This window comes from Symphalangus syndactylus, chromosome 24 (assembly GCF_028878055.3).
Source record: "Symphalangus syndactylus isolate Jambi chromosome 24, NHGRI_mSymSyn1-v2.1_pri, whole genome shotgun sequence".
In the NCBI taxonomy this organism is placed as follows: Eukaryota; Metazoa; Chordata; class Mammalia; order Primates; family Hylobatidae; genus Symphalangus; species Symphalangus syndactylus.
This window is the reverse complement of record NC_072446.2, coordinates 26518079-26540533: the sequence shown is the minus strand read 5'-3', so window position 1 is coordinate 26540533 and position 22455 is coordinate 26518079. Positions and strand designations below refer to the sequence as shown.

Below are 22455 nucleotides of genomic sequence, written 5' to 3'. Positions count from 1 at the left end.
TAGGGATGGCAGGTGTGTTTGTGGGTTGGGGGTGGGGTACTTGAGTGATGCTCTCCCCTGAGGCAATGTCTTGCAGGATACACACCTTTCTACTTCATCTCAGACTTCAGTGTCTCCTCCACATCCTGCCAGAGCCTCTCTGGCCTGGCTACCCCTCCCCTCTCTGGCAGGTTTGGGAGAAAGAGGCTTGGAGTTCCCCCATCCTAGATAGCAGGACAGATTCCTCATCTCGTGAGGCTGACCCTGGTCTGGGGGCCTTTTATTAATAGTGGCCCGCAGGGCTGTGTCATCCAGCTAGTGACTCAGGGCTCCAGGGTTAGCACCCTCCCCATCCTGATGGAGCTACCTCAGTGAGGGGCTTAGAGTCCAAGCTATGACTCTACTTGAGGGTATGTCCTATTCTCTGCCTTCACTCCCAGGGTCTTGGCTAAACTCTGTTGTGGTATTAAAAAGAGAGGCTGGGGGAAGTGGGGAAGGGGATGTGGTAACCAGAACCACTTCCTGCCACTGCAGTGTTGAAAGCAAGCTCTGTCCAAGTTCCCCTTGATGGGGGTTGGGGAGCCAGGAGGTAAAGGAGGAAGTTGATGGGAGTGGTGGGGGAGGTTAAGAAAAGGAGGATTCTTATTTGGATTGACTCCAGGAATCAAGATCTGGATTTCCTGGCTGCTCTCTCTCTGCTCCCATTTGGTAAAAAACAGCGGCTGTCCTGAAGGTGATCCTAATTAGCATAGCAGCAAACACTCATTACCATGTGCCAGGCACTTTATATTTGCTAACCCTTTGAGCCTTACAACCACCCCACGAAGGAAGCACTATTATTACTCCAATTTTACAGATGGGGAAACTGAGGCACTGAAATGGTTGTGTCAATTGCCCCTGTCACACAGCAAGTCAGTGGCAGAGCTGAGATTTGAACTTAGGCAGCCTGGCTCCAGAGTGCAGGCTCTTGCTCTGTGACCACTCTGAGCCTCAGTTTCCTCATTGCATGATGAGAGTAATTGGAATACATAAATATATTTTCCTTTCGTGATGCCCGACTCTCTGGTAATTAATGATTCATTCAATTTCTCCCCATGCCGAACTCTCAGATCCATGAACAATGAGACAAAGGCTATCTTGGTCACTACTTGTATTCCCAATTCTTAGCATAATGATTGGCCCAGAAAAACTCAACAAGAATGTGTTGAGTAAATGGTCTTTAAAAGGTTTGAAGATCATCAACAATGGTTTGAGTATCTGATACAAGTTTTAGACCCTTTACATAGAAAAATCAAAATATACCAGTAGCTGGGGGTGAGTCTGCCCCTCCCACTCACCCAGGGTACATTTGGCAATGTTTGGTAACATTTCTGGTTGTCACAACTGGCAGGGGGAGGTGCTACTGGCATCCAGTGGGTAGAGGTCAGGGATGCTGCTAAACATCCTACAATGCACACGACAGCCCCAAGTGTCAATAGTTCTAAGTTTGAGATATGTGACATACATACATAGATATGTATTCGTATGTCATATTTGGTACCATTGATGGCAAGTTGGGGGTAGTTAATGGATTTTCCTAAAAGCCTGTGTCTGCCACCCAGATGAAGATCCTCCAGATTGGAGGATCTCTTCCTTTAAAATCATATTACTCTATGACCTCACATTCCCAAGTCTAGAATCTAGTTCCTCCTGGGTCCCCTGTCCTAGCCTCTGATTCCTAAATACCTGGGCCTCCTCTCTTACCTTCAGTGGGTAGCAGGGGACCAGAGGAGAAGGATCCAGGTTTTATGTGCTGCCCCTGTCACCGCATCCACCTACCCACTTCTATACCTGGGTCATCACAGTTCCCTGTAAATGGGAATAAAGATGAAAAGCTTCAGAACCGGGCAGTTCTGAGCTTGAACCCTAGTTCTGTGGATCAACTCGCTCTGTGATCACAGGCAAATTCCTTAACTCTCTGAGCCTTAGTTTTCCCCTCTGAAAACAGGAGGGATACTCATTAAACTTACCTTACAAGTGGTGAGGATGAAACGAGAGGCTTATAGAGAACTTATTACGGTGCTTGACACAGTAAATCTCAAAAAATGCATTATTATTATTATGGTTCAGAGGTAAAGTGACTTGCCCAAGGTCACATAGCTGGAAAATGGCAGAGCTGGGACGGAAATCCAGGAGTTCGTGACTGCAAAGCAGATGTTCATTTGTTAGTGAACTTTAGAACTTCGACTTTTCTGTAAAGGAAGTTAATTATCTCCATCTCACAGTCTCATTTATTAGATAAACATATAAAATGCCTGGCACATAGTAGGTCCTTTAAATACAGCTTGTTGGGCTGGGTGCCACGGCTCATGCCTGTAATCCTAGCACTTTGGGAGGCCAGGTGGGCAGATCACCTGAGTCAGAAGTTCGAAACAAGCCTGGTCAACGTAGTGAAACCCCATCTCTACTAAAAATACAAAAAATTTAGCCAGGCGTGGTGGTGCACACCTATAATACCAGCTACTCGGGATGCTGAGGCAGGAGAATTGCTTGAACCCAGGAGGCAGAGGTTGCAGTGAGCTGAGATCACGCCACTGCACTCCAGCCTGGGTGACAGAGTGATACTACACCCCCCAAAAATAAAAGAAAATAAATAAATACAGCTTGTTGAGTTGTTAGCATGTTTTTCCCAAATAGGGCTTTGAAGAAAGTGAATATAGACCCTGCCTGACATCGGCTGGCTAGGAAGAAAGGAGGGAGGGAGGGGTCACAGGAGCACCTCCCTGCTGGTGTGGGAGGCTTGGGAGGGAGGCTTGGCATAAGTGTGATAATTGGGCTGGAGATTTGGCTGCATGCAGCAGGGCTGGAGAACTGAAAGGGCTCCTATAGATTATTTTCCCCCATATCCTGCCCCAATTTGCAGTTGAAGAATCCTAAGCTGACAAAGGGGAAGGCATTTACTCCAGGTTACACTGCAGCTTAGAGCCCAATAACCTGGTCTGCTGATTCCAAGTTAGAATCATGGTCTTTTGGCAGGGTCTTGCTCTGTCGCCCAGGCTGGAGTGCAGTGACATAATCATGGCTCACTGTATCCTTGACCTTCTTTCTGGGCTCAAGCAATCCTCCCACCTTGGCCTCCCAAAGTGCTAAGATTACAGGAATGAGCCACCATACCTGGCCCTGAATCTTGGGTCTTGGCCTTGGTAATTAAAACCAATCACCACCATCCGTTGCGGACTTACAACGTACAGTGTACTAAACATTTTAAATGTTTGATCTCATTTTATCCTCACATCAATTTAGGGACAAAGAACCCCGACCCTCCCCGCCCCGTTTTTTTTTTTTTTTACAGCTGAGGAAACACATTCAAAGTGATAGGACATTTGCCCGAGGTCCTGAAGGAAGAGAGTAAAGCCATGTCTGCTGTTTTCTAGAGGCTGCTACTCTCCCCTTTACTACCCTAAAGATTCAGCCTGCCGAAGACAGGGGGTTGCCCCAGTGGAATTCCCCAGCCCTGCCTAGCAGAGCCCATTCCTTCCGCCCCCAGATGAAGCAGGGAGAGGAAGCTGAGTCAAAGAAGGCTGTCAGGGAGGGAAAAAGAGGACAGAGCCTGGAGTGTGGGGAGGGGTTTGGGGAGGAGATCTGACCTGGGAGGGGGTGTTGCAAAAGGCCAAGGATGGGCCAGGGGGATCATTAGATTCAGAAAGAAGTCTCAGGGAGTCTTCCATCACTTTCCCTTGGCTGACCAATGAAGGCTTTCAGACCAAGGGATGGGGGATCCCTCCAGCTTCATCCCCCTCCCTCCCTTTCATACAGTTCCCACAAGCTCTGCAGTTTGCAAAACCCTACCCCTCCCCTGAGGGCCTGCGGTTTCCTGCGGGTCTGGGGTCTTGCCTGACTTGGCAGTGGAGACTGCGGGCAGTGGAGAGAGACAGAGGTGATGTAAGCCCTTTCTCATGCTGGGGCTGCCACACACACACACGCACACACACACCCCCCCCCCCCCACACACACACCCTGTCCCCTGAGTCAGCACTTGCCTGTCAAGGAGGGGTGGGGTCACAGGAGCGCCTCCTTAAAGCCCCCACAACAGCAGCTGCAGTCAGACACCTCTGCCCTCACCATGAGCCTCTGGCAGCCTCTGGTCCTGGCGCTTCTGGTGCTGGGCTGCTGCTTTGCTGCCCCCAGACAGCGCCAGTCCACCCTTGTGCTCTTCCCTGGAGACCTGAGAACCAATCTCACCGACAGGCAGCTGGCAGAGGTGGGCAAACACCTAGTGTAGAGTTGGGGAGGGCTGTCCGGGAGGGTGTTGAGTGTCCCAGAGAGGACACAGGGCCTCAGAGGAGATGCTTTAGGGGTGTGTTGGTGGTGATTGGCATATCTGAAGAACAGAGGTGTCCAGGGTTAGACAATGGGGGGTCTTGTGGAGGCTTTGAGCAGTGATGGCCAGAAATGTGCAATGGGGCTTTCCTAGGTGGGAAATGGGAAATGGTTTGGGGTGGGGGAGGCATTGGAGGGTTCTGGGGTAAGCATAGGCTGGGAGTGAACAGGGGCAAACCTTATGCAGCTGTGCAGCAGAAATGGGCTAGAGGCATCCAGGGGTGAGAAGGAGCTGAAGATGTCTAAGGAGGGGAGATCCCTGGGTGGTCAGAAAGCACTGGTGTCTGGAAAGCACTTAATGCTTTATTAAATGCTAGTCCCTGCTGGGCATGATGGCTCACACCTATAATCCCAGCACTTTGGGAGGCCAAGGCGGTAGGATCGCTCGAGCTCAGGAGTTTGAGCCCAGCCTAGGCAACATAGTAAGATCCTGTCTCTACAAAAAAATTAAAGAAATAGCCAGGCACAGTGATGTGCACCTGTAGTTCCAGCTATGCAGAACGCTGAGATGAGAGGATCACTTGAGTCCAGGAGGTCCAGGCTGCAGTGGGCTGATGCCGTCTCTCCAAAAAAAAAAAAAAAAAAAAGAAAAAAAAGACTCCCTCCACGAGTGTTTGGAGGGAGTCCTGGCCCCAGCTGGGCAGAGAAAGGGGTCAGAGATATGGCATGTGTGTGTCCCTTCATCCACAGGAATACCTGTACCGCTATGGTTACACTCGCGTGGCAGAGATGCGCGGAGAGTCGAAATCTCTGGGGCCTGCGCTGCTGCTTCTCCAGAAGCAACTGTCCCTGCCCGAGACCGGTGAGCTGGACAGCGCCACGCTGAAGGCCATGCGAACCCCACGGTGCGGGGTCCCAGACCTGGGCAGATTCCAAACCTTTGAGGGCGACCTCAAGTGGCACCACCACAACATCACCTATTGGTGAGCTGGGGCCGTGGGGGCAGCGGGGTGGGGCGGGGAGGCCGGGTCTGGCTCTTGGGCCAGCGGTGAACATGTCCTGTCTTGGACGGGTCCCTGGGTTTCACTATTTAATGTGTGGCCCCGGGGGAGCGTCTCTACCTCTGAGCCTCTGTTTTTCCTTCAGGGAAATGGCTCTTGCAATCCAAGTCCTCCTGTCAGGGCCATTGTGAGGGTCTAAGTAGACAAAAAAACAGTCTGGAAGCGATTTATAGATGACAGCGTGGACGGCAGGGAGCATTGTGTATGTTGAAGTCTCTGCCATATGGGGAGTCCCTGCTGCCCCGCTCCAGCCTTTCACTTCTGACGTCCTTCCTCTGGCTCTTACCCTACAGGATCCAAAACTACTCGGAAGACTTGCCGCGGGCGGTGATTGACGACGCCTTTGCCCGCGCCTTCGCGCTGTGGAGCGCGGTGACGCCGCTCACCTTCACTCGCGTGTACAGCCGGGACGCAGACATCGTCATCCAGTTTGGTGTCGCGGGTGAGAACGTGAGGAGGGAAAATCCAGGAGACCTGGGCGGGGTCAGGGAAGGGAGGACCACGGAGAGCGTGGAGGTAGCAGTGGCCCCGGCTTCCTCTTGCCTGCCCGCGCTGCCCTGGCTTATACGGCCCCTCCTGCCAGACAGTGCACAGGGCCAGGGCGCCAGGCTGGGAGAGCTTCGCGCAGGCGGGATTTTAGCCTGCACTTATTTCGGAGCCCTTGCCTTGGGCAGCGCACAATCTGCGCAACAGTACTTGGCTAACCCTCTTCCTCACGACCTGTTTCTTCAGAGCACGGAGACGGGTATCCCTTCGACGGGAAGGACGGGCTCCTGGCACACGCCTTTCCTCCTGGCCCCGGCATTCAGGGAGACGCCCATTTCGACGATGACGAGTTGTGGTCCCTGGGCAAGGGCGTAGGTGAGATTCTGAGTCCTCCTGGCCCCTGATTCCCTTCTTCTCTCCCACCCATCACCCGCCGCCCTGACTCCGGTCCCCCCTCCTCCCGCAGTGGTTCCAACTCGGTTTGGAAACGCAGATGGCGCGGCCTGCCACTTCCCCTTCATCTTCGAGGGCCGCTCCTATTCTGCCTGCACCACAGACGGTCGCTCCGACGGCTTGCCCTGGTGCAGTACCACGGCCAACTACGACACCGACGACCGGTTTGGCTTCTGCCCCAGCGAGAGTGAGTGTGGGGGCGCGCCGAGGGCTGGGGGCGCCCACCACCCTTGATGGTCCTGGGTTCTAATCCCAGCTCTGCCACTAGTGCTGTGTGGCCTGCAATTTACCCTCCCGCACTCTGGGCCCAATTTTCTCATCTGAGAAATGATGAGAGGAGGGATGAACTGTAGACCATCCATGGGTCAAAGAACAGGACACACTTGGGGGTTATAATGTGCTCTCTCCGCCTTCTCCCCCTTTCCCACCTCCTCCTCGCCCCAGGACTCTACACCCAGGACGGCAATGCTAATGGGAAACCCTGCCAGTTTCCATTCATCTTCCAAGGCCAGTCCTACTCCGCCTGCACCACGAACGGTCGCTCCGACGGCTACCGCTGGTGCGCCACCACCGCCAACTACGACCAGGACAAGCTCTACGGCTTCTGCCCGACCCGAGGTACCTCCGCCCTGTCTACCAGGTTCAGCCCCGCCCTCTCATCATGCATTGGCCCCCAAAACGCGGCCCTTCCCTTCATCAGTTTGTCTTTCCACTCTCATTGGTCCTCAGGACCACCGTGACTCCGCCCACCTACACCACATTTCCACCCCATCCCTGACTTCCAGTGGCCCCGCCCCAGCCACTGAGGTTCGGCCTTTTCTGCTCAGCTGGCCGCCTCTTCCTTGGTCTAGTGTCCCAGGCACCGCCCACGGGTCTAGCCTCTTCTCAGGAGTGCTCTACAGGGCCTCCTAGGCCACCAAGATTGTCTAGCTCCCTGTCGGGTCGGCCCCTGGCTCCTTATTGGACTCATCCACCTGGCTCATCCAAGGCCTTGGGTCTCTGCAGCCGACTCGACCGTGATGGGGGGCAACTCGGCGGGGAAGCCGTGCGTCTTCCCCTTCACCTTCCTGGGTAAGGAGTACTCGACCTGTACCAGCGAGGGCCGCGGAGATGGGCGCCTCTGGTGCGCTACCACCTCGAACTTTGACAGCGACAAGAAGTGGGGCTTCTGCCCGGACCAAGGTAGGCGTGGTCCCGAGGCTCCGGGGCTGCGGTTCCCGGCAGTGGTGGTGGTGGGGTGGCCAGGGCTGGGGGCTCGGCCCGGCGCTCATGTCTCAGGCTCCCTCTCCCTCCAGGATACAGTTTGTTCCTCGTGGCGGCGCACGAGTTCGGCCACGCGCTGGGCTTAGATCATTCGTCAGTGCCGGAGGCGCTCATGTACCCTATGTACCGCTTCACTGAGGAGCCCCCCTTGCATAAGGACGACGTGAATGGCATCCAGCATCTCTATGGTGAGGCAGGGGCAGGGATGGGAGGAGGAGGGGAAAGGGCGTGGCTGTGCCACAGTACCAAAGAATTGGGGGTTGGGGGTCGGGGGAGGAACGGGGCGTGCAGCAGAGGTGGGACCTCAAAGTCTATCTGGAAGCAGAGCCTGGGCCCAGTCACTGCCATGTCAGTGCTTAGAGATGGCGATAAAGAGACTCTAGAGAGAGATAGGCGTGACTTCAAAAGCCAGTCTACGCTGGGCATGGTGGCTCACGCCTCTAATCCCAGCGCTTTGGGAGACCCAAGGCGGGAGGATTGCTTGAGTCCAGGAGTTCCAGACCAGCCTCGGCAACATAGCCAGACTCCCATCTCTACAAAAAATAAATGAGCCAGGCGTGAAGGCACATGTCTGTAGTCCTAGCTACTCTGGAGGCTGAGGCGGGAGGATCCCTTGAGCCCAGGAGTTCGAGGCTGTAGTGAGCTATGATTGCACCACTGCACTCCATCCTGGGCCATAGAGGATGTCGCTTAAAACGAAAAAGAAGAAGAAAGTCCTGTGGTTTGGGAAGGAAGGCTGAGTGAGGAGGGGCCTGTGTGCCAGAGGGGGCCTCACTGAGAGGCTTAGGGGAGCAGATGTTCTAGGGGTACAGAGGTATGCAGGAATAGGAAGAGTCTCATCCCGTGTCTCTCTTTAGGTCCTCGCCCTGAACCTGAGCCACGGCCTCCAACCACCACCACACGGCAGCCCACAGCTCCCACGACGGTCTGCCCCACCGGACCCCCCACTGTCCGCCCCTCAGAGCGCCCCACATCTGGCCCCACAGGTCCCCCCTCAGCTGGCCCCACAGGTCCCCCCACTGCTGGCCCTTCTACGGCCACTACTGTGCCTTTGAATCCGGTGGACGACGCCTGCAACGTGAACATCTTCGACGCCATCACGGAGATTGGGGACCAGCTGTATTTGTTCAAGGATGGGTGAGGAGGCAGGGTTGTGTGGATGCGGGAGGGGGCTTAGCGGAGGGGCTGCCCGTCCCTTCCCGCCCACTGGCCCTGTGTCCAAGGCTTAGAGCCCGTCCTTTCCCTCTTCGCGTTCTCAGGAAGTACTGGCGATTCTCTGAGGGCAGGGGGAGCCGGCCGCAGGGCCCCTTCCTTATCGCCGACAAGTGGCCCGCGCTGCCCCGCAAGCTGGACTCGGTCTTTGAGGAGCCGCTCTCCAAGAAGCTTTTCTTCTTCTCTGGTTAGTTACCTTATTTCCCTCCGCCGTCCCGTCAATCCCCATCAGTCAAGGAGGCTGAAGGGACCATCGATAACCCACGAAACGTCTTGTGCGTTTTAGAAAAATACGCCCCCTGGCGGACGCAGTTTAGCAAACGTAGGGGCGGCTGAGTTTCTGCCCCCTCCTCTCCACGCCCTCGAATCGCTCTACCTAGCGCCTCTGCCCCTGGGGTGCAGGGACTGCGGGCACGCGGGCTAGGAAAGGCCTCCCCGGAATCTCCCTCCTCGCGTTCTAGAAGAGTACGTGCTCCCTCTGCGCCTCCAAACCGACGTGACCCTCCTCCCCTGCAGGGCGCCAGGTGTGGGTGTACACAGGCTCGTCGGTGCTGGGCCCGAGGCGTCTGGACAAGCTGGGCCTGGGCGCCGACGTGGCCCAGGTGACCGGGGCCCTCCGGAGTGGCAGGGGGAAGATGCTGCTGTTCAGCGGGCGGCGCCTCTGGAGGTGAGCGCCGCCGCGGCCGCCGGCAGGGGGAGCCCGGGCGCCGTCCGTCCGCCAGCTAGCCGGCTCAGCACCTGTCTCCTCCGCGCCTGCCCGCAGGTTCGACGTGAAGGCGCAGATGGTGGATCCCCGGAGCGCCAGCGAGGTGGACCGGATGTTCCCCGGGGTGCCTCTGGACGCGCACGACGTCTTTCAGTACCGAGGTGAGGGCTGAGGAGGGTCCCTTCGTGAGACACCACACTAGGCTCCTCTTAGTGAGTGGTCAAATTCTGAGCGAGGAAGAAAAAGCCCTTGGAAATGGAAGCAAATGCCCCAGCACAGACAAGATCCCAGCAGAGGCAGAGGCCTTCTCCAGGTCATTTAGGAAGTCTGGGATGCAACCAAGACCAGGACCCAGATTTCCTGCCTCCCCGGCTGGAAGCTCTTTCTCCTTCAGTACAGGACACAGGTGGCTTGTATGGAAGCTCATTTATTAGACAACAGTCATCAAGTGCCGATAATGTGCCAGGCACTGTGCTACAGTGAGAGATAAGACAATTCACAGCTCTGTGACTTTGGGCAAGTCACTGCTTCTCTACGCTTCTAGCCTCAGTTTCCCCATCTGTAATATGGGGACGATAGCTGGAATTACACTTGACTTCTCTTTCTCACCAGTCACATCCAAACAGTTGACAAGGTGAACAAGATTTTCTGCCACCAAAATCTTTTTCGAGTCTGTCATTTTTTTTGCCATCTTCTTTATAAACACCCCAGCCCAAACCATACTGGCTGTCCAGGACCTTTAACATATTCCATGAGATTAGGGAGGGGGTAGGAGTGGAGGGCAATGGTCTTGGGAGTGACCCCAGATGAATTCCAAGGTCAAAGAAATTAAGAGGATCTGACACTCCACCCCTGTGTTCTCATCTCTTCCCACTCCTCCTGTTATTTACTCTGCTCCACCCACACTGGCTGCTCTTTGAACGGATCAAGGTCATTCCTAGCTTAGAGCCTTTGTGCCAGTTGTTCCCTCTGTCTGGAAGACTTTCCCTCCAGATTGTCACTGGGCCATCCCACTGTCTTCCTTCAGGTTTCAGTGCTAAGGCCATTGCTTCAATGAGGCCTTCTTTGATATTTATTATCTATTTACTTGTTTTTATTTTCTCCATAGCTTTCTATATTTTCTTTTCTTTTCTTTTTTTTTTGGGATGGAGTCTTGCTCTGTCGCCCAGGCTGGAGTGCAGTGGCACGATCTCAGCTCACTGCAACCTTCGACTCCTGGGTTCAAGCGATTCTCCTGCCTCAGCCTCCCAAGTAGCTGGGATTACAGGTGCCCACCACCATGCTCGGCTAATTTTTTGTATTTTTTAGTAGAGACGGGGTTTCACCATCTTGGCCAGGCTGGTCTTGAACTCCTGACCTCGTGATCCACCTGCCTCAGCCTCCCAAAGTGCTGGGATTATAGGCATGAGCCACCGCACCCAGCCACTTTCTATATTTTCAAAACCAATCTCATTTATTTACGTGTTTGCTTAATTGTCTCTTGCCTCACTAGAGTGTAAGCACCAAGATAATTGAGATCATGCCTACATTTTTTTCTGCTTACCCCCAGTATCTTGAACAGAGCACATAGTAGGTGCTCAATAAATAATTGTTGATGAATGAACAGATTTGTTCAATGAATGAGTGTTGAATGAATTGTTCTGAGCATTAAGATAGTTGGTCTATTCATTTGTTAGTTCATTCACAAAATGTGTATGGTGTACCTACTGTGTGCTAGGCTCTGCGGCAGTGCTTTGGGCACTGAGGTCTGTGCCCTCCAGCATCTCACAGCACCTCACAGCATCTCACAGGTGGGGGGGATAAAGGTGATATGTGAAAACCTTAGAAAGTTCTAGAAATGGCAGAAGAGATGGTTGTCAAGATCTTGTTCCTATTTCTGTATATGTGGGAGAATTAGAATCACTCCTCTCATGCCTGCCTGTCTCCTGCAGAGAAAGCCTATTTCTGCCGGGACCGCTTCTACTGGCGCGTGAGTTCCCAAAGGGAGTTGAACCAGGTGGACCAAGTGGGCTACGTGACCTATGACATCCTGCAGTGCCCTGAGGACTAGGGCTCCCATCCTGCTTTGGCAGTGCCATGTAAATCCCCACTGGGACCAACCCTGGGGAAGGAGCCAGTTTGCCGGATACAAACTGGTATTCTGTTCTGGAGGACAGGGAGGAGTGCAGGTGGGCTGGGCCCTCTCTTCTCACCTTCGTTTTTTGTTGGAGTGTTTCTAATAAACTTGGATTCGCTAACCTTTAGAAGCAGACTTTATTTATATATGTATGCACGTATGTATGCATGTATGTATTTAACTGATAGAGTGCAAAAAAAAAAAAAAAGGAAAAACAAATAACTGATACAGTGCTTTCTACGTGCCAGAAAGTGTTCTAGGCTGGGCACGGTGGCTCACTCCTAGCACTTTGGGAGGCTGAGGCGGGCGGATCACGAGGTCAGGAGATTGAGACCACCCTGGTTAACACGGTGAAACCCTGTCTCTATTAAAAAAAAATAGAAAAAATTAGCCAGGTGTGGTGGCGGGCGCCTGTAGTCCCAGCTACTTGGAAGGCTGAGGCAGGAGAATGGCGTGAACCTGGGAGGCGGAGCTTGCAGTGAGCCGAGATCACGCCACTGCACTCCAGCCTGGGCAACAGAGTGAGACTCCGTCTCAAAAAAAAAAAAAAAAAAGTGTTCTAGGCACTTTGTAAATGTTAACATATTCAATCATTCCTGTTAGGAAAGTATGATGTGATTATTTCTATTTTACAGTCAAGGAAATGATCAACCTGTTTATTCATTGATCAAACATTTATTGAGCCCCTACATGGAGCCAGGACCTGTACTGGGCAATGGGGATACAGAAATGAGTTAGACTTTAGAATGCATAAGATTGCCCTTGGAACTTGCTTAAAATGCAACTCCAGGCTCCACCTCCAGAGAGTCTGACCTATTTACAAGGGTAATTCTATGGCTGGTGGTGGTGGGATCACACTTGGGGAGTGTGATCACACTTGGGGAGTGTGCAGTGCATGATCTTTTATTCTACAATAATGGTGTGTGTGTGTGCACATATGTGTGTGTCTGTGTTGTGATTGAGGCCCAGGAACGTGTCTCAGTCAAGATGACATCTGAACTGGAACCGAATCAGGAAGGATGAACAAGATTCTTCCTGTGCAAGGGACAATCTTCTTAGAGGGTAATTTACCAAGAACCACTAAACCTAAAAATGTAACTACTTTCTGACCCTCACATATGTGCACAAGACAACACATAGAAGGATATTGATTGCAGCATTGTTTGTTAGTGAAAAACTGGCAATAACCTAGGTGCCCAGGAGTAAGGCAGTGGATAAATAAAATATGGATCATATACCTGATGTTAGTAGCTACCCCTGGTACAGCACTATGTGCCAGGCACTGTTCTATGTGCATTTTGTATGATAAAACAACCAGATGAGATAGGTACTCCTACTACTTGGTAGGTACCATTATTACTGCCATCATCAATCCCTTGTTTTACAGATGAGGAAACTAAGGCACAGAGAATTATACAACTCACCCAAAGTCTCATAGCTAGTGAGTGATAACAGTGGGATTTGAATGTGGGTTCTTGGTGCAAATGCACCAAGAGAAAAAGAAGAGAAAAAGCAGTGGGTGTCTGGGAACTTCAAATGGCTCAGAACTCCAGCATGGGGTAGTAGCGGGTGGCTAAGAGGGAATGGAGAGGATTCTGGAATGGTTAAGATAGCAGTGCTAGTTTGGGATAGAATAGAGAAGTCCTGAATGCCAGGCTGAATATGAATTTTACCTTACAGGTTAGCAAAGGGACTTGACTGAAAGATTGGGGCCCATGAGTGGAGGTGATGGGTTTGATCAGGGCCTACGTGGGAATTTAAGCAGGAGTCTAGAGAACTGCCCTCCTGAGCTTCCTCTTTCATCTGTTTCTTGCTCAAATGACCCACTCCCACTGGTGTACAAACATTCCCCGCCATGACTTGTTTACAATCTCTCTTAACCCCTGCCTCCCACTAGATACTAGTCTATTTCTCTACCTTCCCATCCCCATTCACAATAAAACTTCTCCAAAGCATGGTCTCTACCCACTGTCTCCACTTCCTCAATTCCCATTCTCTCCTCAGCCATTTCCAGCCTGGATCCCACCCCACTACACCACCAAAGTCACCCTCTTCAAAGCCATTTATGACCTTCTTGTAGCCAGATGTGACAGGAGCTCCTCTCTGCTCATCCCACACCAACTCTCCCCACATTGACATAGTGGATCCTGCCCTTCTTCCTGAAACTCTCGGCCTCTGGAACCTTACTTCTGGGTCTCCTCCTACCTCACTGGGTGGATTTTCCTCTTCTGGTGACAGAGGCACCCTTGTGCTCAATCATGGGAATCCTCTGCTCTGTGTATACTCATTCCCTGTGATGTCTGGTAGCCCACAGCCTTAAATAGCACCTCTCTGCTAAAGACCGTGAAATTTGTGTTTCCTACTGTAACCTCCTCTCCCCTGCCCTGAGCTCCAGACTCATATGTTCAACTGCCTACTCTACACGGCTCCTTAGCTGGCAAACAGACCTCTCAACCTAACGGGTCCAAACTGACTCCTCGGTTTCAACTTCCAAACGTGCTCCTCTGTTGTTACCACTTTAATAAGAGACAGCATCATCCACCCTCAATCAAGCTGAACATCTAATCAGTCCTAAAATCTAGGAATCAGTTATTTAAACTTCTTTTCTAGTACTGGGTTTCTCAGCCTCTACACTATTGACATTTTGGGCTGGATACTTTGTTGTGGGGGATTGTCTTACACTGTACATCTACACTGTACCTTCTAGCATGTTTGGTATCTTCCTCCAGGAGGTGACAGGATCCATGGCCAGATGCCAGGCCCATTCAGGGTCAGCCCCCTCTGCTAACAAAGGCGCCAGTGTGAGGATGGGGTGCAGCAGGGTAATGTTGAACTGTGACTCATGGCCAGGCAGCCCTGGTACAAACCTAGAGGGCCCAAGAGGCCTTTAGCCCCTAGATGCTGGTACTAGCCCCTGCTCCAGTTGTGATAACCAAAAATGGCTCTGAATATTGCCAAACATTCCCTGGTGGTCAACATTGCCCCCAGTTGAGAACCATTGCTATAATATAATAAATATACAAATGTATCTATAATAAGTGTACATTTGAAGACATTTTCACAAATGGAACACAAGTGTGTAACCAGCACCAGGTCAAGAAACAAGAGGCTGGGCATGGTGGCTTATGCCTATAATCCCAGCACTTTGGGAGGCCAAGGCGGGTGGATCATCTGAGATCAGGAGTTCGAAACCAGCCTGGCCAACATGGTGAAGACCTCTCTCCACTAAAAATACAAAAATTAGCTGGGCACGGTGGTGGGCACCTTGTAATCCCAGCTACTTGGGAGGCTGAGGTAGGAGAATTGCTCGAACTGGGAGGTGGAGATTGCAGTGAGCCAAGATCATGACACTGTACTCCAGCCTGGGTGACAAAGTGAGACTCTGTCTCAAGAGAAAAAAAAAAAAAAAAAAGAAACAAAGCATTATCAGCATCCTAGAAGCCTGCTTGTCATCACTACCTCTTCTCCCCAAGGGGTACCACTATCATTACTTTTTTTTTTTCTGACGCCCAGGCTGGAGTGCAGTGGCATGATCTCGGCTCACTGCAACCTCCGCCTCCTGGGTTCAAGCAATTCTCTGCCTCAGTCTCCAAAATACCTGGGATTATATGTGCCCACCACTACACATGGCTAATTTTTGTATTTTTAGTAAAGACAGGGTTTCACCATCTTGGCCAGGCTGGTCTTGAACTCCTGACCTCATGATCCACCAGCCTCGGCCTCCCAAAGTGCTGGGATTACAGGTGAGCCACCGCGCCCAGTGCCACTATCATTACTTCTAACAGCTTAGATAGACTTTGACTATTTTTTACTGTATTTAAATAGTGTTATAGGGTATGTATTCTTTTGTGTCTGGACTCTTTTTTCTCAAGGTTCTATTTGTGAGATTCATCCATATTGTTCTGAGAATTGTAGATGGTATTCCATTGTGTGAAGGTACTACAACTTATTTCTCTATTTCACTGTTGACAAGCATTTGGTAGATCCCAATTTGGGGCTATTATGGACAATGCCCCTATGAACATTCATGGTAAATGTCTTTTGGTGAACACGGGCAGTCATTTCTTTCGGGTATATACCTGGGAGAAAAACTGCTGGGTTGAAGGATATGTGTATGTTCAGCTGCAGTAGATGTTATCAAATAGTTTCCCAAAGCAGTTTTTGCCTAACTACACTCCCACCAGCAGTGTGTGAATTGCCAGGATTTCTCCTTGACTTCACTCTTATGGTCACATGTCACATCCGATCCATCAGTGGGTCCTGATGGTTTCACTTTCAAAACCTAACTGGAATCAGACAACTGCCACCACTCTAGTCTGGCTGTCATCACCCCCCAGCTTGGGGTCTGCAGGAGCCTCCTAATTCGATTTCCAGCTTCTACTCTTGCCATTCTTTAGTTGAACCTTCACCCAGCAGCCAGAATGATCCTGTTAAATTATAAATCAGATCGCATCATTCCCCTGCTCAAAAAATCCAGGCTCCTCCCCAAAGCCTTCAGAAGACCACATGATCTGCCCTTCTCTCCTCCTTCATCTCCAGTCACTCTCTTCTCCACTCACTCTCTTCTAGATACAATGGCCTTGCTGTTTCTTGGACAGTCGGGGCTCCTTCTCACTCCAAGGCTCTGCATTTGCTGTTTCTTCTTCTAGAGAACTCTTCCCCCTAGATCTTTGCATAGCTGGCTCTTCTCATCAGTGAGGTCTCAGCTCAAATACCACATCTTCTAGGAGGCCTTCTCAGACCACCCCTAAAGTAGTCCTCCCTCTTACCCATTATCCCATGGCCATAGTTTTAAACATACACCCAATCTCAAATGATCTCATCTATGCGTTTGCTCACGTATAATCTTTTTCTCCTTATTAGAATTTAAGCCACTTGAGGGCAAGAAGCCAGTGGATCTCATTCACAGACGTATCCCTCGCACCATTGACCGAAACACAGGAGCGCTATCGACCTGTGCCGAATGAATGAATGAATGAATGAGCCCCAGGTGTTTAGGAGACACTAGCAGAGGTGGCCCCGTTGTAGGGACGACTCTCACCTGCAGATGGCCTCCTCAGGCCGTTCGGGTGGCACTGGGGAGCCCAGGGCCTCCCAGCGAAGTGGCCTGATTCAGGAACCCTCCGCACAGCGGGCACTAGGACCCTGCGCGGCGCCGCGTCTGGCGGGGGGCGGGCGGGCGGGGGGGTTGGGGGATCCGCTCTTTCTCTCTTTTAGAGCCTGGCTGCAGCCACTTGTGCGATCCCGGCCCTCGCCGCGGCCGCCTGGCCCCTTTCCGCGCCATGAGCCGCAGGTTCACGGTCACCTCGCTGCCCCCCGCAGGGCCCGCCAGAAGCCCTGACCCAGAGTCCCGCCGGCATTCGGTCGCAGACCCCCGCCACCTCCCGGGGGAAGACGTCAAAGGTAGAGGCCGCAGGGGGCGGGGCCTGCTGGGCCGGGCGGGACGAGGGGGAGGGGCCGGGGCGGACCGTCTGTTAAAGGGGGCAGGGCCAAGACCGGGGGCGGGGAGGGGTCCCAGTCCTAGGCCTGAGAGGGGAACGGAGCCGGGACTAGGAAACCGAGGGGCCGGAGTCGCGGAACGGAAAGTGTGAAGGGGGAGGGACCAGACGCGAGGTGGGCGTGGCCACAAGGGAAAGGGGTGGGGCCAGGGAAGGGGTTGGGACGGAGGCGAAGGGGGCGGGTCTGGTGATGGAAGGGCCAGGGTCAAGGTGGAGAGTAGGCCGGAGGGCACTAAAGGGGCGGGGACATCTCGAGTAGGGAGCGGGACCAGAGTGGGGAGGTGGAACTAGGGAAAAAGGGGACTGTGTGTTGAAGGGGGGTGGTCAGGAGCCCCTAAATGGGAGGCGACGGGACTAGGTTGGTTTGGGGTCAGGAAAGGGCGGGACCAGTGGGGAATGAGTTGGGCCAGGAGGATGGGAGTGGGGCCTGGGAGCGGGGTGGGGTCGAGGGCGGGAGGAAAACAGTCAGGGTTGCGGAGGCAGGTGCCAGGTCAGCGGGTCCTCAGTGCCTGGCGGATCCTCCAATCCTCTAGCTCCCTGGAGGCTTAGCGGACAGCGACTGGGGATCCCGGGAAGGAGACAGGAGGCAGGGAAGCTAGTGTGGATCCTGGGCAGCTAGATTCAGGGAGGATGCCGTAGGGTCGCTGATCCCGACTCTTGGGGACCCACTTAGCTCCTTGTCTGCTCGAGCTCCGGAAGGATTGGGAGGAGCCAGCTCAGGCGGGGTTGGGGGCGTCTTCCTCGCGGGCCCTGTGCAGGGGTCTTGTAATGGAAGTTACACGCTGGGCACAGAGTATAGGGGAGGGGAAAGATCCTTCTGGCCTTCGGTGGAGAAGTAGCATCCTGGGTGCGTGCACAGTCTCCCCGCAGGGGGCACTCATGAGGGGTCCTCTCCCTGGCTCTGAGGCCCTCGGATCTGGAAGGAACAAGGCGAATTGGCTTGTAGTGGCCCCAGCGAGGAGAGGAGGAGGAGGAGCCTCCCCAGACCTCCAGGGGTCGCTGCCGAGCCGCAGGTGAGCTCGCCCCGAAGCAAACCCAAGCGCCGAAACCCCTAGAGTAACCCTTAGGGGGTTGGTTATCTGGCGGACCTCCTCATTGTACTGATGACCAAATTGAGGCCCCGAATTCGGAATGGCTCCAGTCCCGTGAACCGAACGCCCCCTGGTTGTGGCCACTTGGATTTCTTGGGCTCCTTCCACTCTTCATCTTTCTCATAATCTCTTTTCTCATTTTCGTGAATGACCTTACCAGCCTCCCAGATTTGAAAGTCAGAAATTCTGGAGCCATTCTCAACCCTTCCTTTTTTTCTTTCCAGCAAATCCAACTGGTCCTCACGTCTTGGCCATTCACCTCTGAAACTTATCCTGAATCTGGCAGCATCGGTCCCCCCTCTGTCATCATCGCCCTGCTCTAAGCCTCACATGGCCACGACCACATCCTCTCCACTGGCCTCCCGGCCTCCAGTCCCGCCCTAGCCCTCCTCCACAGAAGGCCCCCATCACTTGCAAAATAAAGGCCAAAGCCTTAAGTCTGTCATTCTCTTTCCTCATTTGCTTCTGGTGTTCTTGTCCACATTCATTCTCCCACCTCCATCAGCCAGGAAAACTCCTACTCATTCTGTAAGTTATAGCTCATTTAACCTTTTCCAAAAATCTTTTCAGTTTCCTCTTCGGCCCACCCACTGCACCCTTAGTGCACACGTCCCGGTGGATGGCAGTCATTTTCTTTACTTATGGGTATCCTCCATTGGAACATCTCGAGGACAGGGACCATCTCCTTTATCTTTGTGTTCTGAGTTCCAGACCCAGAGCCTGGCACTTAGTAGGTGTGTAATGCTCATAAGATGAGAGGAGGGTGGCTGTGGGATCCTGCTTCTCTACCCTTGCCTTCTCTTCTCTCACTTCTCATCCCCTGGATTAGGAATAAGATGGCCCTCTCTCATGTCCCAAGGTGATCGCTGTTTTCTCGGTCACACTCTCAGACTCTGGTACGGTCGAAGTGAAACACAGCCCCCAAGCTTTGGGTGTGCAGGTGTGTGTGAGCCTGGAATGCTGTGTGCTGTGGCAGAGGCTGTGTGTGTGTGTCTGGTGGGAGGAGCATCCCCCATTAGTTTTGATGACCTGTGGGGTTGTCAGTGACTCACTCAGTGCTTCTGTGTGTCACTATATTGCCAGCAGGTTGAAGGGTGTGCTGATGTGTACATTTCTGTGTCTGTCTGAGGGGTGGGTACCTGTGTGCAGGAGTGTATTGGAAGTTCCATCTGGACAATGATTTGGGTGACTTTTAAACTTTTAAGCCTGAAACAGCCTCAAGCACCTCCTCTCTGGTAGATCACTGCATGGGGAAGTAGACAAGGACTACTTAGGGAAACCCAGCATCTGATGGTATCTTTCCCACAGCTGGTCTTGTGTCAGCCCTCTAGCCCCTGATAGATTCTCTTTCCACCTTTTGTCCTCACCCAAAGGGAGGGATAGCAGCATGTCTAAGATTGGGAAAGGTTGGGGGAGATGGCATGGGTGTGTATTATCTTTTATTCTGGGCCAAATGAGCGGGGTTTGCCACTTGGGGTGATTTCTGCTGCCAGAGGATGAGCTATAGGCGAGAACATGACTTACAGGGAGTTAAAGAAGCAAGGCAAGGCCGAGCCTCAAATCCACCACTAACCCTGGATTGCAGGCCACACACCTCACTTGCTTCACCTATGTCATGGGAGATTGATGGTGACTTGGATGAACAGAAGTAGACCTGGTGACAATTGTTACAACTCTGAGATGCTCCCCTATTCCTTTACCTGATCCTCTACTGTGCCTTAGTTTCTCAGGGAGGAGTCAGGGCCCTGAAAATAGCCCTGGGCCTGGTAAAACTAACAGGAGTTGGGATGTGTCCCCATGGAGGGAGAGGGAGCTGACTTATGCTGGGAGGATGGAGCAAGACCACAATATAGCCCATCTGTGTTCTAGCTCACGCTCTGTGGTGTGACCTGGGGCACACTGCTTCCCCGCTCTGGGCCTTAATATACCCATCTGTAGTATAAAGCAGTTGAACAGGAAGCTATCTAAGGGTCCTTCTAACCATAAAAATGCTAAGATTTTGTGATGATTTGGAAGGATGAAGCTGTCTGCCTCCTCTAGACCCAAACCTCATGTTTCAGTCTCTCCATCTGTAAATTGGGAAGAATAATGCTGTTATGGTATATATGTTGGATTTGGAGATTTCCAGTCTGTCTAAGGAGATCTCCAGTCATCTCATCCCCAAGCCAGAACTCAGAACCTCACTACCCAGTACCTCAGCCCAAGGTGAGCCCTAGGAATCTCCATGGCAACAAACTGGTTATGAACGGGGCTGCAGTTGCCATGGTGACAGGCTGCTCTCTCTTTCTCTGTCATCCCCCTCCTCTCCCCTCCCCTTTTCTCAATGAACCAGAGCGATCTTTAGGCCTCAGTTCTCCAGGTGGGGTGGGGATGGGGGGGTGAGTGCAGTGAGAAAGGGGTTCAGATTGGGAAAGAGGGAAGATGGGCTGAGTCTGCAGAGGAATGAGGGGCTGTTGGGGTGCTGTTGCTATGGTGATGGGGCTGCAGCCTGTTAATTAAACCCCCGGTTGCCACGGAGACGGTGGTGGTTGACGTGCTCCGCAGTGAGCCCTGGGTGTGTGGGGTGTGCTTTGCGCTGGACTCATCAATTCACTGCTACGGTTTTGGGTCCGAGGATGGGGCATGCAGGTGGGGGAGAAGAAGAGGGAAGGAGGGCATTCAGGGCCCTGGGCCCATGAGGCCACAGCTAGTGGTGGGTGGGTTAGGTTGTGGGGGTAATGCAGTGGGGATGCAGAGGGAGAGGGATTGAGCCATAAGGAGGAATGCTATGCCTGCCTCCTGTGAAAAGAGGACCCAGTCTGGTGGCTCTAGCTTCCTCCAAACAGCCCCTTGTCCTGGTTCAGTGGATGGAGTCCTGGACAGGAGGTCAGGGGGCTGGGTTCTAGTCCCTAGTCTGTTACAAATTCGCCCCATGAAGAAAATGTGAACCTTTCCATTTTCAGACTTCAATTTCACAATAAGTGGAGAGTGGAAAAATAATTTATAATATCTCTTCCAGTTCCCAAATCCTGACACTCAGGAGGCAGCTTCTCTGAGCTTTTTTCTCTCTGAGACATATGGTGGGAGGGGGTATGAGTTTGAGAGACTCAGAGTTTAGAAATAGGACCCTCCCTAGCTCTGCATCTTGTGCTGCTTTAATGAAAGGGTTTCCCTGGCCCCAGATCTCCCCAGGGTTCTTGGTGGGGAGGGGATGCTGTGCTGGCAGCCAGGTTCCTAGGGCTCCGAGCTGCGGGTCACCTTTTACTGGCCAGTGCCAGGCTGGCAGTGTAGTGGGTGCCTGCTGTGTGTTTTCTCTAAACCTCACCCCAGAGAGTTGGCTGGAGGCCAGAATAGGGCACAGTCTTCCTGAGAGGTGAGGGGTGTCAATGGAGGGGCTGGGGTCCCCTCTTGGGACTGTCTGCTCACTTGGTCTGGGCTCCTCAGGAAGGGATATGTGGCTTTGGTCTGAGATTAATAGAGCACTAAGAGTTTTCAGAGCAGGAAAAAGTGCCATGGATTATGCAACCTAACTCATTTTTATAGACGGGATACTGAGGCCCACAGAGAGGAACCTGATTTTGCCCAGAGATACACAGAGAATTTGGGGGCAGAGGACACGATAAAACCACTATCTCCTGAATCTCAGATGGCTCTTGAGGTGGGAACTCTAGTGAAGGTGGGCAGATGAGTTTTCCAGGGCAAGAGGAATCACTCCTGCCTTCACCCATACTCCCTAGAATCTAGGTTTCCCCATGCATGGGCTTAGTCTCTGAGTGGCCAAAGCTGGACCACAAATGAAGGAAAATAACCCCAGGGGAATATGCCAGACCTGGGATTACTGAAAAACCTTAGCATCTCCTTCATTCTACAGCACTTCTCTGACAAACATGCTACACGTGTTTTACTGTTATGCATCTCTGCAGAGTAGTAGACCGCAGTGCTGCTGCTGCTGCTGCTGCTGCTGCTGCTAGTGCTGTGTGTGTGTGTGTGTGTGTGTGTGTGTGTGTAGAATGGAGTGGCATGCTTAAAAATTTTTGAATACTGGCTTCTTTTAACCTCTGTCACCAATTCAAACTCATCTCACCCTTTTGGTGGTTTTTTCTCTGGGAGAGCCAAGAATACCAGTGCCCACAACATGTCTGAATAGCTAACTCTCCACCCTGAAGGGTCCTTTGGGTATCCGAAAAACCAAGTGGCAGCGATACTTGGTTGGTAGGTCCCTCAGAGGCACTTTTGAGTCAGCTGCTGAAAACTCCACGGTTGACCCAATCTGAAGCCACTGACGAATTGTAGTAATATACAAGTAAAGCTG

General features: G+C 52.5%; 2 protein-coding genes across 4 annotated transcripts in view; both read left to right on the top strand.

Moving 5' to 3' along the window:
- Positions 1-11701, top strand: part of MMP9 (matrix metallopeptidase 9) — a 43335-nt gene extending 31634 nt beyond the window's left edge. Inside the window, exons 1-13 of one of the 2 annotated variants that reach the window (XM_055266333.2) lie at positions 4063-4219; positions 5029-5261; positions 5633-5781; positions 6072-6200; positions 6292-6465; positions 6723-6896; positions 7284-7460; positions 7574-7729; positions 8399-8678; positions 8801-8940; positions 9270-9420; positions 9517-9620; positions 11391-11701. In XM_055266333.2, coding sequence (XP_055122308.1) covers positions 4082-4219; positions 5029-5261; positions 5633-5781; positions 6072-6200; positions 6292-6465; positions 6723-6896; positions 7284-7460; positions 7574-7729; positions 8399-8678; positions 8801-8940; positions 9270-9420; positions 9517-9620; positions 11391-11509 — 2124 coding nt within the window. In that variant the 5' untranslated portion in view covers positions 4063-4081 and the 3' untranslated portion in view covers positions 11510-11701. Of the gene's footprint in view, positions 1-4062; positions 4220-5028; positions 5262-5632; positions 5782-6071; positions 6201-6291; positions 6466-6722; positions 6897-7283; positions 7461-7573; positions 7730-8398; positions 8679-8800; positions 8941-9269; positions 9421-9516; positions 9621-11390 lie in introns of those variants that run through there. The other variant, XM_055266334.2, reaches the window with a different exon arrangement.
- A 5072-nt stretch (positions 11702-16773) lies between these two features.
- The window catches only part of SLC12A5 (solute carrier family 12 member 5), a 38591-nt gene continuing 32909 nt past the window's right edge, over positions 16774-22455 (top strand). For both annotated transcript variants that reach the window (XM_063634154.1, XM_055266331.2), the window contains exon 1: positions 16774-16978. In XM_063634154.1, coding sequence (XP_063490224.1) covers positions 16858-16978 — 121 coding nt within the window. In that variant the 5' untranslated portion in view covers positions 16774-16857. The remainder of the gene's footprint in view (positions 16979-22455) is intronic.